Here is an 18,471-nt window from a genome sequence, read left to right on the forward strand (position 1 = left end):
GATTGGATGATTGCATGAATGAGCAGGTATACAGGTGTTCCTATTAAAGTGGACGGTGAGTGTACAGTATAAGCACTTTATGAGGGAATACTAACATGGAACAGAGATCTCATAGAGATTATCATCAGACTGAATCTACAGTGAAGAACCAGGTCATGCAGTGCCTTTGGCGTGTCCACATCCGCTCCTGCTGTGGCCTAAAATGCTATCTGACCTACATCTATGTAGCTCAGAATACTGGCGCACAAACAGGATACTCAGGAGCAAGAGAACAGGAGGAAATACACGAGCTAGAATCAAAAGTATGGCCTAATAACACGAAGATGTGGTGCCTTCATTTATTCAAAATTACAGGAGGAGCCTTCGATACAAGAATCTGAAAATGGACTTTTGGGAATTCTGCCTTAAGCGAGTTCTGAGTGCTTATCTTACCGAGCTTGTCATCTTTGTGTAAAAACAACAACAACAACAAAAAACAAACAAACAAACAAAAAAAAACCCCAGAGAAATTCTCTTCATGGGTTGAGGCCGCTGCTCTGGGATGATATGAGCACTACATCAGTGTAAAGCAGTACTGTGTGAGAACATAAGAGCTGAATATTTTTCAGGGGCTCTGGTGCAATGCAGAGTTTGCAAGGTTGTCAATGTTAGTGAATCCACGATGATTTTCCCGCTCAGCAAAACAAACAAAACGGTTATATCACAATGAAAGGAAGGGACACATTAAAACCTGCCTGAGAGCCAGAATGCTGATGCATGTGGAGGTAAAAGTAACTGCAAGCAAAAGCTAAGAACACTGCACCACTTTTTAAGCCTGGGAAATGGTACACTAATAAAAAAAAAAAGTACAGAACTCCACCACCACCAGCAGAACTCCACCAACACATCCAACAGAACTCCACCACCGAAAGCAGAACACCACCACCGCCACCACCACCAGCAGAACTCCACCACCACCACCAGCAGCAGAACTCCACCAACACCACCCCCACCAGCAGGACTCCACCACCACCACCAGCAGGACTCCACCACCACCACCAGCAGGACTCCACCACCACCACCAGCAGGACTCCACCACCACCACCAGCAGGACTCCACCACCACCACCAGCAGGACTCCACCAACACCACCAGCAGGACTCCACCAACACATCCAACAGAACTCCACCACCGAAAGCAGAACACCACCACCGCCACCACCACCAGCAGAACTCCACCACCACCACCAGCAGCAGAACTCCACCAACACCACCCCCACCAGCAGGACTCCACCACCACCACCAGCAGGACTCCACCACCACCACCAGCAGGACTCCACCAACACCACCAGCAGGACTCCACCAACACCACCCCCACCAGCAGGACTCCACCACCACCACCACCAGCAGAACTCCACCACTCCCACCAGCAGCAGAACTCCACCAACACCACCAGCAGCAGGACTCCACCAACACCACCCCCAGCAGCAGGACTCCACCAACACCACCCCCACCAGCAGAACTCCACCAACACCACCAGCAGAACTCCACCACCACCACCAGCAGAACTCCACCACCACCACCAGCAGGACTCCACCACCACCACCAGCAGGACTCCACCACCACCACCAGCAGAACTCCACCACCACCACCAGCAGCAGAACTCCACCACCACCACCACCAGCAGCAGAACTCCACCAACACCACCCCCACCAGCAGGACTCCACCACCACCACCAGCAGAACTCCACCACCACCACCCCCACCAGCAGGACTCCACCACCACCACCCCCACCAGCAGAACTCCACCACCACCACCCCCACCAGCAGAACTCCACCACCCCCACCAGCAGAACTCCACCACCACCACCAGCAGAACTCCACCACCACCACCAGCAGGACTCCACCACCACCACCAGCAGGACTCCACCACCACCACCAGCAGAACTCCACCACCACCACCAGCAGCAGAACTCCACCAACACCACCCCCACCAGCAGAACTCCACCACCCCCACCAGCAGAACTCCACCAACACCACCCCCACCAGCAGGACTCCACCACCACCACCACCCCCACCAGCAGGACTCCACCACCACCACCCCCACCAGCAGGACTCCACCAACACCACCCCCACCAGCAGGACTCCACCAACACCACCCCCACCAGCAGGACTCCACCAACACCACCCCCACCAGCAGGACTCCACCAACACCACCAGCAGAACACTACCACCACCAGCAGAACTTCACCACCACCAGCAGAACTACACCACCACCAGCAGAACTACACCACCACCAGGGGATGATTATATAGCCTTTGACTATGAAGTGAGGGAATGTTTATAGCTGTTATAATGTAAGGGCTAGGGGGCAAGATGGCTTAGTGGTTAGCATATTTGCCTTGGACCTCCAGGATTGGGGGTTCGAATCCTGCCTCCGCCCTGTGTGCATGGAGTTTGCACGTTCTCCATGTGCTTTGAGGGTTTCAAAGCACATCTCCAAAAGACATGCGTTGTAGGCTAATCGGCATCTCTAAATTGTCCATGGATAGAACCCAGGCTCGATAAGGTAGGATCAGTTGTAAAGAGTAAGGATGTAAGTGATAATGTTAAAACAAGATAGTTTCTATTAAGTGTAACTATAAAGGGTTAAAATGTAAGACGTTTTATTTTTAATAAATAAAAATTGCACTTGTTGGCAAATTGCTGTGGGCTAAGAGCAGTAAATGCTTCGGGCCTTGCATTGTGCTGCATCACGCCATGCTGCTGCTGATTATACAGGCAGTGTTGGTTCAACGGCTCTGGGTTACTGCTCAGAAGATCAGGGTTTAAGCCCCAGCACTGCCGATGAGATAACAATGCTCCCCCATGTGTTCAATTCCTTACTTAGGAAAAATAGACTGAACCACAGCATACAAACCAGTTCTTTGAAGCGACAGCATGAGAAGAGACGGAAAGAAATCTAGAAATCTAGCCAAGACATCTGGACAGTTGATCACAGGAAAGACTACAGCATGTGCATACAGCATATTTGTAGCTATTAAAGACTAGAGGAGATAAGCTAGCTCAACATAATAAAAAAAACAAACAAAAAAAACAAAAAACAAAAACACCAGGCACAGACAAACACAAGATATAGGAGAACAAGTCCTGTGAGACCATCAAGCTCATGCTGCCGAGTGCTTGAAGGATATAGCTCATTCTACAAACATTGACTAGTTTAAGCAGTGAGTAAACATGGAACGTTTGGCGTTCCTGAACAGGATAACGTGGTCACTGAAGACGAACGGACATCAAACGCCAAATCTACTGTCAAGTCCACCAGTCGTTCTCAAAGTGGGATCCGGGGACCTCCAGGGGTCTGTGATCGTAAGGTTTTAATCCAAACCTTAAAAACTCACAAACAAGTCGCCTATAAATAACGCAAACTTGGACCTTGTGTGTTTTGTCGACAGAATGTTCACGGATAGAAAGCTAATAAATAGACAGAATATTATTCCACACATTCACAAGTAAATAAGAGTGATGGCTACAAAATGAAAAAAATAAATAAATAAATAAAAATCAAGAACCCCAATTTTATACAAAATTCTAATAAAGATGTGACGCTGTAAACATTTTTTCAAACCAGTTACCGTAGTAGCGGCTCAGAAAAACTGACTGGGTCATGGAGTTTATTTTCTCGTGAGTGTACTGTACAAGGATGTGTGGAAAGGATCAGGTTGCAACTCTCAAGATTCTGGGTTACAAGGCTCTGGGTTACTGAGCAGAAGGTCGTGGGTTCAAGCCGCAGCACCTCCAAGCTGCCACTGATTGGCCCTTGAACCCCTAACCCTTTCTGCTCCAGGGGTACCATATCATGGCTGACCCTGCACTCTGAGCCCAACTTCTTAAGAGGCTAAGATATTTTTCAGACCAGTTACTGTAGTAACAGCTCAGAAAAGCTGACTGAGTCACGGAGTTTATTTTCTCGTGAGAGTACTGTACAAGGACGTGTGAAGAAAAGACTTTCACTGTGCTGTAATGTATATGTGACAAACAAAGGCTTCTTCTGCTAAAATGGAGGATTACTTGTCAGTGATCAAAGCTATACGCTTTCTTTAACAGGCTTCAACACCCTGACTTTCATCACACAAATGAATAGGAGAAAAACTTGTGGCTTTATCAGTCGTTTAGACACACACTCGCAAACCAGCAGGGATCCAACCAGATGGCTAAGCGCTCCCAGCTGCCTCTCTTTTTCCTCTCCTTATACGTCAGCGACAATGGAATGAGACTTGATGGAATACGGGAAGGCATGTGAGCGGTGATGATGACGCCCCATATTAGAATTGTTTGCAGATAGACACACTGCAAACCTTTGTCTGAGCGCAACCGTGGAAACTTGTTCTGAGTCAGGTCAGATTGTGTATTAGTAGAGTTCAAGCCTGGCTGCAAAAATTACACTGAAGGCCCTATTAACATTTTAATCTCCAAAACTCACTCTCTCTCTCTCTGTGTCTCTCTCCCTCTCTTTCTGTCTCTCGCTCTCTCTCCCCCATCTTTCTGTCGGTCTTTCTCACTGTCTGTCCCTGTCCGTCTCCCTCTCTCTGTCCCTGTCTGTCTCCCTGTCTCTCTCTCAGTCTCTGTCTCTCTCGCTCGCTCTCTCCCTCGGTCCCTGTCTGTCTCTCTCTCGCTCTCTGTTTGTGTCTCTCTCTCTGTCTGTCTGTGTATCTCTCTCTCCCTCTGTCCCTGTCTGTCTCTCTCTCTCTCTCCGTCTCTGGCTCTCTCTGTGTCTCTCTCTCTCTCCTTCTCTCTCTTTATGTGTCTCTCTCTCTCCGACTCTGTCTCTCTCTCTCTGTCTGTCTCCGTCTCTCTCTCTACTCTCTCTCGCTCCCTCTGTGTCTCCGTCTTTCTCTCTCTCACGCTCTCTCTGTGTGTGTCTCTCTCTCTGTGTCTCCGTCTCTCTCCGACTGTCTTTCTCTCCGACTCTCTCTCTGTCTCCGTCTCTCTCTCTACTCTCTCTCGCTCCCTCTGTGTTTCCGTCTTTCTCTCTCTCACGCTCTCTCTGTGTGTCTCTCTCTCTCTCTCTGTGTCTCCGTCTCTCTCCGACTGTCTTTCTCTCCGACTCTCTCTCTCTCTGTCTCCGTCTCTCTCTCTATCTCTCTACTCTCTCTCGCTCTCTCCGTGTGTGTGTGTGTGTGTGTGTCTCTCTCTCTCTGTATCTCTCCGACTCTGTCTCTCTCTCTGACTCTGTCTCTCTCTCCAACTCCGTCTCTCTCTCTCGGTCTCGGCTTTGAGCAGCGCTTGGTTTAGAAACTTGTTCAAATGCCAGAAAACCGTATGCAAACTGCATACCGCTGTGAACTACATAACAGTTAATGTAATTATATCAAAGAATGTTATTTAACATTAGGGGGTGTTTTCTATGCTGTCAATGTGAAAGCATTCGTTATCCCTTGCCATGGGTGCCTAGCCCTTGCTTTAAAATCAACCTTCTGGCACCGAACATGAATGCACAACTACCGGGGGCTCGTTAAACAAGGAGCAAGCTCCAGAGAAAATGAGGCATCGCTGATTAAAGCAAGCTGTTGAATGGACATAGTCACTCGAGCGATCGGTTACATCACGCCAGTACTGATCGAGGCGTTTGAAGAAGGGAACATAAAGGAACTATTCACTCTCTCTTCTCTCTGGAACATGGTGTTCATTAAAATGGTTTGGGTGTGTGTTCACACTACTTCGAATGGAATCTTGGCTCGGCTGACAGGAAAGCGGACCAGGCCAAAGTAAACGCTCAGCAGGCAACCTCGTACCCCCGAGCCATGGCCTGATTAGCGCACGTTAGCATGTTAGAAATTCCGTGCTGCGCAGACGATTAGCTCTGGATACCCTGCACATGCTGTGACTGTAACTGTACATGTTATTGTTTTGTTTCGTCAAATTATTCTCGTGATTTGGGAAGCTTGTGACACATGATCCCAAGCCAATTATTTACAAATTGTAAATTCATTTGCTAGCCCGGGTTTTGCTTCGAAACCTACTTGACCAGGTTAACAAGTAACGTGATAACATCTGGAGAGATAGCTAGTTAGCGAGTTATGTGGATTAATACAGACTAATGGAAACAAATGAGTATATGATTACGATCACTGAACAAAGTTTTAAATGTAGCAGAAGTCTTTGGCCAAAGATTTGACTATTAAACTTATAGAAATTCAGTAAATTTGTCCTACATGTCCACCGATTAGCTATGAATAAAAGACGACAAAAACACAAAATCTGCTTGGAGCCGGAGCTTCTCATTTGGTTTTATCTCTGAAAGGGATATGTACGAGCCCTAAGAGGCGATGCGTTGTTATTTTGTTTTTTCTTGATCACGATTTCGTTTGTCTCGTTAACTCCACATAACAAAAAAGTTGTTTTCTAGTGATCTTGAATGGGACTGGTGTTGCAGGTACGTTGTCCTCTTCGTCATCGCCAGCACAAATGCAATAATTGCCCACCGTAGCTATGGACTTTATCTCCACGTTAAAAGAGAGGGGTGTCCCAGAGGAGAACCAGGGTGGCTATGTTGTCTTTGACGATAACAATTGTAGACCTCCTTCTGAAGTGTCGGACACTAATGTGGAAGTGGTGGAATCACTGAAAGATGTAGAGCCGTTTCAGCTTGAGGGAGTCCCCGATCAAAGAAAAAACTCATTCCTTCATCCATGATGCTGCAGGATTGCGCTAAGCTTTTGCTGCTTCCAGAACAATAAAATCAACATGTTATGTCGAATACACAAAAAAATTAAGTCGAGATCACGAGTAAACAGCTTTTGTTTGCGACGTGGAGCTCACGAGTAAACGACGTTTGCGACGTGGAGCTCACGAGTAAACGACGTTTGCGACGTGGAGCTCACGAGTAAACGACTTTTGCGACGTGGAGCTCACGAGTAAACGACGTTTGCGACGTGGAGATCACGAGTAAACGACACTTGCGACGTGGAGATCACGAATAAACGACATTCATCTCATTTATACAACTGAGCAGTTGAGGGTTCAGGGCCTTGCTCAAGGGCCCTGTAGGGGAAGCTAGGTAGTGCTGGGATTTGAACTTACGACCTTCTGATCCAACGTTTTAACCACTGAGCAATGATTAGAACATTTGGTACTGGACTGGTAGCCAGTTTGTGGTACTTTATACATTTGGACAGGGCATAGTTAGGTGGTAAAGGCATCTCGGATAACTCCAGCTGTTGATTTTTGGATTTTAAACATATATATTTTTTTGAGTACTCACTGCTGGCGATGCGAGGTCCCACTTCAAGCTGTGTGAGAGACTCGGGTTCGTGGTGAAGGTATGGCAGGCGGTCCAGCACCATGGAGCTCTCGCTCCCGGTCACGTCGCTGCCCCCGTTCACAGGGTTGGTGGGAGGGCCGCCGACGGACAGCTCGTAGTCAGGAGGGACGTCGTCAGAGCAGTCTGCATTCACCTTGCAGGACAACGTGAACACGAGTTAAATAAACGTTGTGTAACATGAGCTGAGCACAAACATTCCAAGAAATATTACTAAACGCAGTGGCAGTTGGTAAAATAATACTCGTCAAACATTGCCTAATGTTTGCTCCATTGTTTCTGCAAAAAAAACAACAAACAAACAAAAAAAAACATGCCCACACCATCTAATCCAGGTCTTAAATCTCAAGTTACAGCTAATCACTTTCTGGCAGCTGCACTATGTTTGGATTGCAGTGGGAGCGGGACGAATACGAGTCATCCATTTCCACCACTCCACTTCAACTACACTTGTGATTTGTGCACTAGACATGCTTCGGTTCGATCAAAATAATGACGCTACACTTCAAAATCAACTAAGATATTTAAGTATTTCATTAAGACAGATAGGTATGCTATTAGAACAGGGCGGCAGGATTACCGGGATGCCGAGTGCTTTAAGGATGTTCATCTTGCACATTGGACAGGTTCTGTGGTCCTGCAGCCACGGGTCCACGCAGTTCTTATGAAACACATGTCTGAGAAACACAGCACATATATCAGCTGATCTGTACTACAGCAGATAACTCCATACAGATGGCCTGGTAGAAGTTTAATTATTTATTTTATTTCCAGTTGTAACGCATTGTTATTCTTTCTTTATTTAAATGAACTCATCCATATTAAAGGTTAGTGTCATTTAGATGACGCTAGCTGTCGGGGAATTCGACTAATATCTGTAGAGGTGCGGTTACATACAAAAACTCTGGGGGAAAAAAACCTGGATAAAAAACTAACATGAACGAATGACGTCAAGTCGCATACCTTTTAACGCATAACCATTAATGACGACTTTATGGCTATGGCTGTCGCTCTTCATGTTACCACTTTTCACTATAGCCGTAGACTCTGAACAGACAAGACATCGGTTTTGACTTGTGAATAAACACGCACGTATTTGCTGCATTGTTTTTAAGCATGCCAATTTTTTAGTTTGAATACGGTTTGTCAAAACTCTATTTAATCATCAATATGGAACCAAAATTCCTCCAGAAAGACTAACCCCTAACCCCTAACCCACACAGTGCTCTACAACACAAAACAACCCATTAAACGCACATATCCGGCCTGAAACACACTCCACCCCATTGGAATTTTGTCTGGACTCTGCCTACCACCCAAGTCCGACTCCACCCCCATGGACTTTTTGTTCTCTAGCAAGTTCTACATTGGAAGATTCCCCTCTCTGAACTACTGTCTCTATTTAGAGTAACAGTTAGAGCCATTTAAAGTTTTGTGGGTTATAGTATGACTACGCTTGCCTTAAGGTTATCTGTAAGCTAGTGCGCTCCAAAACAAGTACACATTACTATACAGTACGTGTTCAGAATTTACAGTCGCTCTCTACCAACAATACGGACCAGCGATTTTGATGACATCATTCTACACTTCAGATTATCATCAGATTTTTTTTCTGTCCGAGCAAATGCTCTCCGGAACCCGAAGAGTTGTCGTTTTCCTGGCTGTGAGGCAAGCGAAACGCGATCGGCTTTTTAAAAAGGGGGAGGAGCCACTCGATATGTCCTGCGCTGACTTCCTGTTCCGATGGAAATGACGTCAATACGTCGAACAGCGCTACGCGCTTCAAGGCGCGCCGCTGGGACGTTAAATTAACAAGACAAGTGATTGACGGGGACGTAGCGACACCTCCTTGCTGTGATTGGTTAAAAGATGGTGGTTCACACCGTTTGCTTTTTTCCATGGAGCACCACACTGGAGACTGGAGTTTCTCTAACGAGCATTTAAAACATTCACTTTCGGTCCTACCGATATCCTTAACTAATATATAAATGTGTGCTAAATCCTGGTGGAGTTAAATCACTGACGTATTTGATTGATTGATTGATGGATACAGAATTGCTTACCGACATGGCAGTATCCTTACGACGTCGTTGGCCTTGTAGCCCTCGATGCACACAGCGCAGTTGTCAAACTCTGACTCTGTTTCCTAGAAACAAGAGCCACGAGCGCAATTATGTGAACGTGTGTGGATCTGTTTGTTTTGGCTAATGGAGATTTCCCAGAAGCTGAGAAGGCAGGGACAGTGCAACAATAAAAGGCATGAAGCATGGCTAATGAGAAGAAATGACACACAAGGCAATAGCTGCAGCTTTTATATGCTTTTTATGACATGGAGCACAGGCTGGGATAATGACTGTACTACAGCGCTACTACTGTTTAACAAAATAAAAAAAGCAGGGGTGGGCGCTACGGTTAAAGCAGATTAGCGAGATTATGCCTAAAACATGCCCGAGAAAGTTGCAAAAGGAATATTTTAAATGCAGATTCCATTCTTTACCATTAAAGTATAGAAAACAGTTGGAGATGTGATTTAGCTAAGTGATAAAGCACAGGTCACACCTTGTCGCCTTTCTTGATGGTGCGCACTTGGAGCTTGCTTATGGCTTTCTTTGCAGCATCTCCCAGTCGCCTCTGCAAAACACAAGAGCATGTACCGCAGTGATAAAAAAAAAAAGCAAGCCATATTTCATAGAGAGGAGCCTAAATGAAAGGAAACAACCCCTAGGACCGGGAAAACACTGCATGAGACAACTGAACATACCGGGCAAGACTTCAGGGGGGAAAAAAAACCAGCCTTTTAACAGCTTCTGAACAAAATCAGTACTGGATCGGGATCCATTACTCAACAACGCTCAGAGCTTCAATATCAAAAATGAAATATTATGTCACAGCAAATTGCCAATGGTTATAACTTTTATTTATTAAAGAACAACATTTTTATTTGTTCATAGTTACATGCAATAATGGTGTGGAGCGTCCATGAAACAAGCTAGCTCCCTGTGATCACTTACATTATAACGCATATAAACAGTTCCCTCACCGGGCTCTGTTTTTTCCTCAATCTCGTAAAATTAGACCAAACATAAACCAAAAAAAATGCAGAGCACACCATCCTGAAGACTTTCCAGTGTCAGAAACAAACACCTCCTTCAAGAAAACTTCGCTATATCAACAGTCAGTGCGTTTAAATGGACAACAATAATCCGATATTAACCCGATTAAGACGATACTCTGATTAAGAAACTAGCATGTAAACAGCGATTACTGATGACCTTAATCCGATTAAAGTCATACTCGAAGTAAACACAAATGGAATTAAGACGTGTGGAGTATTCCTGTATTAGTCGCATTATCGACGTGCGTTACAGACATGTACACATTTTAATCACACTATTAATGTCGTGTGAGAGTCTTCACCACATTGTGTGACAGGACACGTACACACACGGCAGCGCTCAACCGTTTGACGGCAAACAAGAGAGCACGGCTGCGTCCCAAACCGTGTACTTGCCTACTATATAGTAGGCAAAATACATACATTTCAGCTAGGTAAGTACACGGTTTGGGACGCAGCCCACGGCTTCAAGCAGTCGTCTATTTGCACGTATAGCATGACAAATAATTAACTGCACTTGAAGCTTTCGTAAAATAAAAAATGAAACACTCAAAACTGTATACGGTTCCATAACGAAGACGAACTGTATGCCGATACGTGAAATTCTGGAGGGAACGTCGGACGGCGTGGCGCGGTGACGTGTGCTGTTAATCGATCTATGTTCTAGAACATGTGAAACAGGAACATGAAAGGAATATTCTAAACGCAATTCATGTAAACACCTTAATCACAATATTATACGTCTTATTCAGAATAAGGTCAATAATTAGATGTAAACGTAGTCCATGTAAACGCAGTCACTGACATGTTTTTAGTCCGTTTTAATCCACCATGAAAGTCACTGAGCAAGTCGTTACTATGGAAACCGTAACGTATTAGAACGAGGGCATTAATATAAACAGAACTACTCTCAAAGCTGCCGTTATAGAAAACTTTTCCACACTTTCTGACCAATCGGATTCAAGACGTCAACAATGCTGTGCTATTATATCAGCCATAAAGACGAGTCGAGCAACGAGTTCGCTTAAGCGATAAACAAATGAAACAAACGACATTTTTATGTAATATTTTCCAACCAAATGTACACGCCCAAAATAATCAGACTTCTTATTTAAATCACTGCATGGAACAAATATAATGTTGTTTTTCTCCCAATGGGCTGTTACTCACAAAAACAATTTAGAAAATGAAATAAAATGAATAACCAATAACTCCTGCAATAGAACTGGAACTATAGCTTTTATAACGTTTGCCTCGCACCTCCAGGGTTTGGGGGTTCGATTCCCGCCTCTGCCCTGTGTGCGTGGAGTTTGCACGGTCTCCCTGTGCTTCGGGGATTTCCTCTGGGTACTCCGGTTTCCTCCCCCAGTCTGTGTGTGCGACTGTGCCCTGTGTGGGTTGGCACACCGCCTTGTGCCACAAGTCCCTTGGGATAGGCTCTAGGCTCTCCGTGACCCCATGTAGGATAAGCGGTACAGAAAATGAACGGATGGATGGATGGATGTATGGGTTATCTGTAGTTATGGGCATGTGGTTTAAGTGCAAATACTGTTGTGTATGTGCACCGTAAGTAGTCTCGTGTTGCACCATGGTCCTGAAGAATCCAATGTATACAAGCTATATAGAGGAATGACAATAAAAACCCACTTGACTTGATTTGAAGCATCATCTTGACGAGCCCTTTCAAACAATTCAGAAATGATCAATTTGAATGGAAAAAGCGACACCGTTCATCACCTTACACATATTCCTCTTATGTACCTTCTAGAGTGAGTAATCTGAAACCACCTGTTAAGCCCTAGAACAGTGGTCATCAATCATGTTCCTGGAGATCTACCTTCCTGAAGACTTACGTCCAACCATAATCGTGCCCACCTGACCGTCTAATCATTGCCGTAAGAAGTTCTTGATCGAATAAAACAGTTGTGTTCGATTTTGGGTGGAGATGAAACCTTCAGGAAGGTAGATCTCCAGGAAGAGCGTTGGTGACCACTGACCTACAACATAAGGTCCAAGAACATTTCAGGTCCTTCAAATGCACGTGTGTACCTGGTTGCGGTCGCGTGCGTTGGCGTAGCGGAACCGTTGGATATAGTAGAAAACGAGCCACGCCAGAGAGATGATCATGAGCACGATGAAGGAGATGGAGACGAACACAACGGAGGTTCGGCTCACGTACTTCTGCAGGTTGCGCGTGCCGATGGTGATGTGCATGATCACGCTTACGTTCTTCTCCAGCAAGGCAACGATCTCTCGCCCTTTTGGTTCTGGGATCATGATGGCCACTACGTCTCCTGTTCCTGAAAGCCAGAAAGAGGACACGAGGAACATAAATAAGAACAAACATGTACACGCGCTGTGCTTTTTTTGGTGTCAGTGTTCATATCTTCATTCAGAAAATGAAGCCCAGTTCATATTTTTTATTGTCTAACAATATGACTACTAGCCCAGCTCTGCTCCATTCTCCAGTATCTAACAGAAAAGAACATGAGCTGGAGCGCATCCTGGTGTGCAGCAGGGCTGGAGAACATCTGTGCTGATCTGGCGGAGGTAAAAATAACCCGGCCTGGTGTGTTCACCGGTGAATAATTAGCATTATGCACTGCGAACACAATGGTGCTGAGATGCGACGAGCAAGCACAAATCCTTGCTGCTCATGCCGATCTATCCCCATAGCAACGGAATCCATTGTCAATTAATTAACACCCCATCAGGACTCTCAAAACATGGGATTACGAAATATTGTACCATGTGTGAGGCCTAGAATGATGAAGGCATACCAGCTAGCTTATTGTGGCGTCCTGTATCATGCACTAATTATAAATGGATAAAAGGATGCTTTTATAAAATAAATAAATAAATAAATACGGAGACTATTAACAGTTAATAAACTATGTTCTTAGGAGCCCTCAAATTGTCCCAATTTCTTAAAATCCCTGATGTAACCGGCAAGAGTAGCCTCTGATTTGCATAAAGGCCTCATTTAATTATCCTAGTACCATTTACTGCCAGTTACATGCAAACACTCTGGCAAAGATAAATAAATCTGCCAAACGTACTGACATGCTACACAGCATCTGTGAAAATCTTGATCGCTTATGTCTTCTCGCGATCACCAGCATCTTGAAGGAGTGTTCTCTGGTCAGACGAGCCGAATACTGAACGGTTTGGCCATAAAGATCAGCGATATGTATGGAGGAAAAAAGGGTGAGGATTTTATCAGTCAAAGAACACCATCCCAAACTTGAAGCATGGGGGTGGCTGCATCATGTCATGGAGATGTTTTCCTGAAAAAAGGGAACTGGTACACTTCAGAAAATAGAAGTGCGCTGCCTTCCTTGTAAGTGGCATCATGAGGAAGGAGGATTTTCAAGAAATACTGACGCAGTGAGTAATTTAAAGAATGTCACACGCTGAAAATAAATACAGTACACTAAAATGTTCGTCCTGCGTTATGAACAATCATGATTTCAATTTTCAGTCATTAGCCATGATGCAGCTCTAGACATGGGTCACGGGAGCCCGAAAAATCTCTAGTATCCAACCTTTAAAGAGCGGCAACCAAAAACCCCAGCAGCGAGTGGTTAAAAACAGCAACATCAAACTACCCAGGGCCAAAAACCTCCACCTTTTGCCACAAAGCAGCTTAAAATAACCACAATCTATTTAAAGTCACGGCACTGTGGACAGCCTGGGCGGGAGAGGGCGGCTCGTCCCGTCTCTACCTCAACGCACCAATTATATCCTCTGTTCGGCATCCTCAGCAGCGTACAGACAACTGGAGCATTTCCAGCTCAAGTAAGACACCCCAAAGAGAGTCATGTAAGCACTTTCTACAGCCTCCTGACCACAACACCGTCCAGCTGCCTAGTGAATGATCGATAACGCGCGGATGAGAAACACGGCCATGTTTGAAACCTTTCAAACCCGTTACAGTCAAAAAGTATCTGGTTGATTTAGCGTGCACGCCGTGTTTGCTGTGGAACTCGACTTGCTCTTTTATTCAGACACAACTCGTTAATAATAACGCAGAGGAAAGAATCTCGCGTCAGGTGTTTATGAAATCTAAAAATACCGCCAGGCAGCGAGAGACCAAACAGAGCCGCGTGATCCGCCTGGCGTTATCGTGCTGGGCCTTTAATGCCTTTATGTAATGTTTCCACTCGGATGAAGCGACGCCGTGTGTCTCTGGACAGCGGTAATGAGAGACCGGTCAAGCAGAAACAATAGCACAAAAGGTGATTAACTGGAGTTTTATTGAATGCAGAAATACAATCTGCTACACTAGTAAATCTGAGAAGGAGCAAAAGCGCTTCAGGATGATGACATTTCAGCTAACGATTCATTGTCATGCACATAACTGCAATTAAAAAAAAAAATTGTTTTTTTTTTTTCTTTTCTGCTGACTTTCTTTCACTTTTATAAAACAACTAATAACTGCATAACGAAAAAAAAAAAAAGAAAACACTTTAGGTCGTGCTGCTGTGCTGGGAAATAATCACCAGCAAGATGAAGCAGAGTTACTGCTACCATCCTAAAGTTGATTCTTTTCCAATAACGGCGCATCCTGTTTTAAAGTGTTTTAAACTGACCAATCAGAATTGAGAATTCAGCAGCGCTGTTGTATAAAGTGTAATAACGCACATACTGTACAAATCATCAACAATTTCTGAACTGAAGTTCCATTTGCTTTTAGACTACAAATTGCAAACGGAAGACATGGCACAGGGAACAATTTAAACCTATTAAACATATTACTGAAATACACAAACGATGCACAGAAAACCCTAAATAAATAAAAAGGTTGCGTTCTGTACCGACTTTGCTCCATGAAAACGACCGCATTGCGAATTGTTCTAATGATGGAAAATAACAATACGATCAATATGACCATAATGATATAAGTAACTAACGTGTGAATATTGGGCTGCACAAAACAACTGCATTTGCAATCATAATCTTGATTCGTTCCTCGTGTATAAAACACGGTGGAACTAATCCACAGACGAAGCACGTGACCTCGTGCACACACCTGAAGAACGGACAGTCTACAGAAGAAAAAGGGGAGAAGCAACGTCAGAACGCTGCGAGTGCAATTCAAAAAACACCCGATAAAGATGTCCTGAATACATGTTAAATATAAAAATGTACCGAATATTAAATTCATAATTAGTAACCAAACAGAATAAACAGGGCGAGTGAGTCATGGCTGCATGCGCTGTCTTGCTCGAAACTCGCCAGTGACGCATGACACGTAGCGTGTTTAGACCGATTTTCACCCACGGGCAATTATCCTGCAAGCTATTGCAGCATAAATAAGCAGTCACTGAAAATGAAGATGAGCCCTCAAACCTACACGGACATCTGCTAGCTAGCAAATGAAGCTAGCACTCCATTTGATTAATACTTGGGTTGGACGGCTTGAGACGTTTTCTGTATTGACTTGGACTTGTCTCGGAATTATTAGCATTTATGCTCGGATTTGTTGCAGCCGTAGCTCACGATTTCTAACCTCAGACTACGAAAAACCAAAGAAAACGCACCACTGAGAAAACAGGACAGTCTCCTCAACCCCGAGTTCAGTAAGTGACGTCAAATCAACATGGCTGCTCACAGCATCGACAGTAAACAAAGCAGCACTTATTACCTATACAGGAGTTATACAGTATATACCCTGGTGCTTGAAAGTTTGTGAATGCTTTAGAATTTGACATTTCTGCATAAATATGACCTAAAACTTCATCAGATTTTCACACGAGTCCCGACAGTAGATCAAGAGAACCCGATAAAACAACATTATTATACTTGGTCATTTATTTATTGAGGAAAATGATCAAATATTACATATCTGTGAGTGGCAAAAGTATGTAAACCTTTGCTTTCAGTATCTGGTGTGACCCCTTCTTGTGCAGCAATCGGCTTGGAGGAATTTTACCTCGTTCCTCAGTACAGAACAGCTTCAACTCTGGGATGTTGGTGGGTTTCATCTCATGAACTGCTCGCTTCAGGTTCTTCCACAACATCTCTATTGGACTGAGGTCAGGACTTGACTTGGCCATTCCAAATCATTAACTTTATCTCCATTTACTTTAGCAAACTGCAGCAATGTTCTTTTTAGAGAGCAGTGGTTTTCTCCATGCAACCCTGCCATGCACACCATTGTTGTTCGGTGTTCTCCTGATGATGGACTCATGAACATTAACATTAGCCAATGTGTGAGAGGACTTTAGTTGTTAGAAGTAACCCTGGGCTCCTTCGTGAAATGAACTGCTAATCCTAGAGGTTCACATACTTTTGCCACTCACAGATATGTACTATTGGATAATTTTCCTCAATAAATAAATGACCAAGTAGAATATTTTTGTCTCATTTGTTTAACAGGATTCTCTTGATCTACTTTTAGGACTTGTGTGAAAATCTGATGCTTTAGTCATACTTATGCAGAAATTCTAAAGAGCGCATAAACTTTTACAAACCCTAGGCATTAATATAGAGGTGGTCCCACCTTTGCGCCACTCTTCTGGGAAGGCTTTCCACTAGATTTTGGAGAGTAGCTGTGGGGATTTGTGATCATTCAGCTATAAGAGTGTTTGCGAGATCAGACACTGATGTTGAGATGTTGAGGAGGTCTGGGGTGCAGTTTGTGTTCCAGCTCATCCCAAATGTGATCAACGGTGTTGAAGGTCAGGGCTCTGTGCAAGACACTCGAGTTCTTCTACTCCAACCTTGGCGAACCATGTCTTCATGGAGCCCGCGTTGTGCACGGGGCATCGTCATGCTGGAACCGGTTTGGAGCTGTTAGTTCCAGTGAAGGGAAATTATAATGCTTCAGCAGACACAAACTTTCCATACAATTGCGTGGCTCCAAGTTTGTAGAGACAGTTTGGGGAAGAACCACACATGGGTATGATGGTCAGGTGTCCAGAAACTTTTAGTCGTATAGTGTATTTGTATCTTGGTCTCAATTGAGAGGTTGTAAAGATAAATAAATAAATAAATAAATAAAAATTACATCAAGAATTACGCAGACTTTATTACTGACTGCATTTATAATACCGGTTAAATTTATTTACCTTATTTTTAAATCATTCCTATTGGACGTGGATGTAATTCTGCAATCATTGTGACAGACACCGAAGTTAAGGGTAAGACTGTGAAACCGACAGTTACTCAGACATTTCCGATAGAAGTCGGTCTTCCTGTAAGAGTCAAATGATTGATGACGTCTGGGATGGTTTGAGGCCACCAGTTATCCAACAATTCCTACATGAATGCCAGCCGCATGCTAATGTGTAATAACGCGTACCTTCCACTACATGATTTGGATTTTCCAGACTCTCTGTGGCCATCTGCTAAACACCCAGGGAGCCTCCCATCCATTACAGTCCTCATCATTAATCCTCAAGTGTCATTGTGCTTATGCAGTCCTTAGTCGTGTAAAGCTGCTTTAAATCGGGCCGATTTCAACATTTCTGTCACATGCATTAAAGGCCCAGTGGCTAAGCTTTACTCAAAGTCAGTAAAAGAGCACAGCCGTGTGCACTGGGATTCGGGGACGATGATTGAGTCGTACCCAAGACAGACTCTTTAAGCTTTAAGCAAAACCGCATTAAATACCTAAAGTAACAAGTCAGGCGTTGTTCTTTTTAAATAATAATAAGAAAAGAAAAAGGAAGATTCACTGCCACGTTAGCGAGAAAAAAAAACAACCCATTTGAGAACCTTCTGCTCAAACGGCTTTCCTGTGTTGAGAAACAAAGCCACAACTTTATCTCTGACGGTTACAAAGTGCTGACACTGGAGACTCCTTCCAAAACAGTGACATAAATACCTCCGTACAGAAAACTTCATCATAACTATATCACAAACAACTATGCATTTTTATTTGTTTGAATGATCTGTTACTATAGAAACAAGAACGTATTTGAATGCACCTTATGACTTACCTTGCAGCCAGAACTAACCGTGGTTACAGAGAGCTAATCTCCTTCTGACCAATCAGAATCAAGAATTCAACAGACAGCAGCTCGGTATAAATACAGGTCTATCTAACGTGAAA

The 18,471-nt window shown here is 44.2% G+C and overlaps 1 protein-coding gene across 1 annotated transcript in view; it reads right to left on the minus strand.

Annotated features, from left to right (window-relative positions):
• Window positions 1-18,471, minus strand: part of rnf150a (ring finger protein 150a) — a 39,141-nt gene that overhangs the window by 14,195 nt on the left and 6,475 nt on the right. The window contains exons 2-6 of the mRNA XM_053622032.1: window positions 12,462-12,712; window positions 9,857-9,928; window positions 9,361-9,443; window positions 7,878-7,974; window positions 7,241-7,433 (exon numbers count right to left, since the gene is read on the minus strand). Coding sequence (XP_053478007.1) covers window positions 7,241-7,433; window positions 7,878-7,974; window positions 9,361-9,443; window positions 9,857-9,928; window positions 12,462-12,712 — 696 coding nt within the window. The remainder of the gene's footprint in view (window positions 1-7,240; window positions 7,434-7,877; window positions 7,975-9,360; window positions 9,444-9,856; window positions 9,929-12,461; window positions 12,713-18,471) is intronic.

This window comes from Ictalurus furcatus, chromosome 3, assembly GCF_023375685.1.
Source record: "Ictalurus furcatus strain D&B chromosome 3, Billie_1.0, whole genome shotgun sequence".
NCBI lineage: Eukaryota > Metazoa > Chordata > Actinopteri > Siluriformes > Ictaluridae > Ictalurus > Ictalurus furcatus.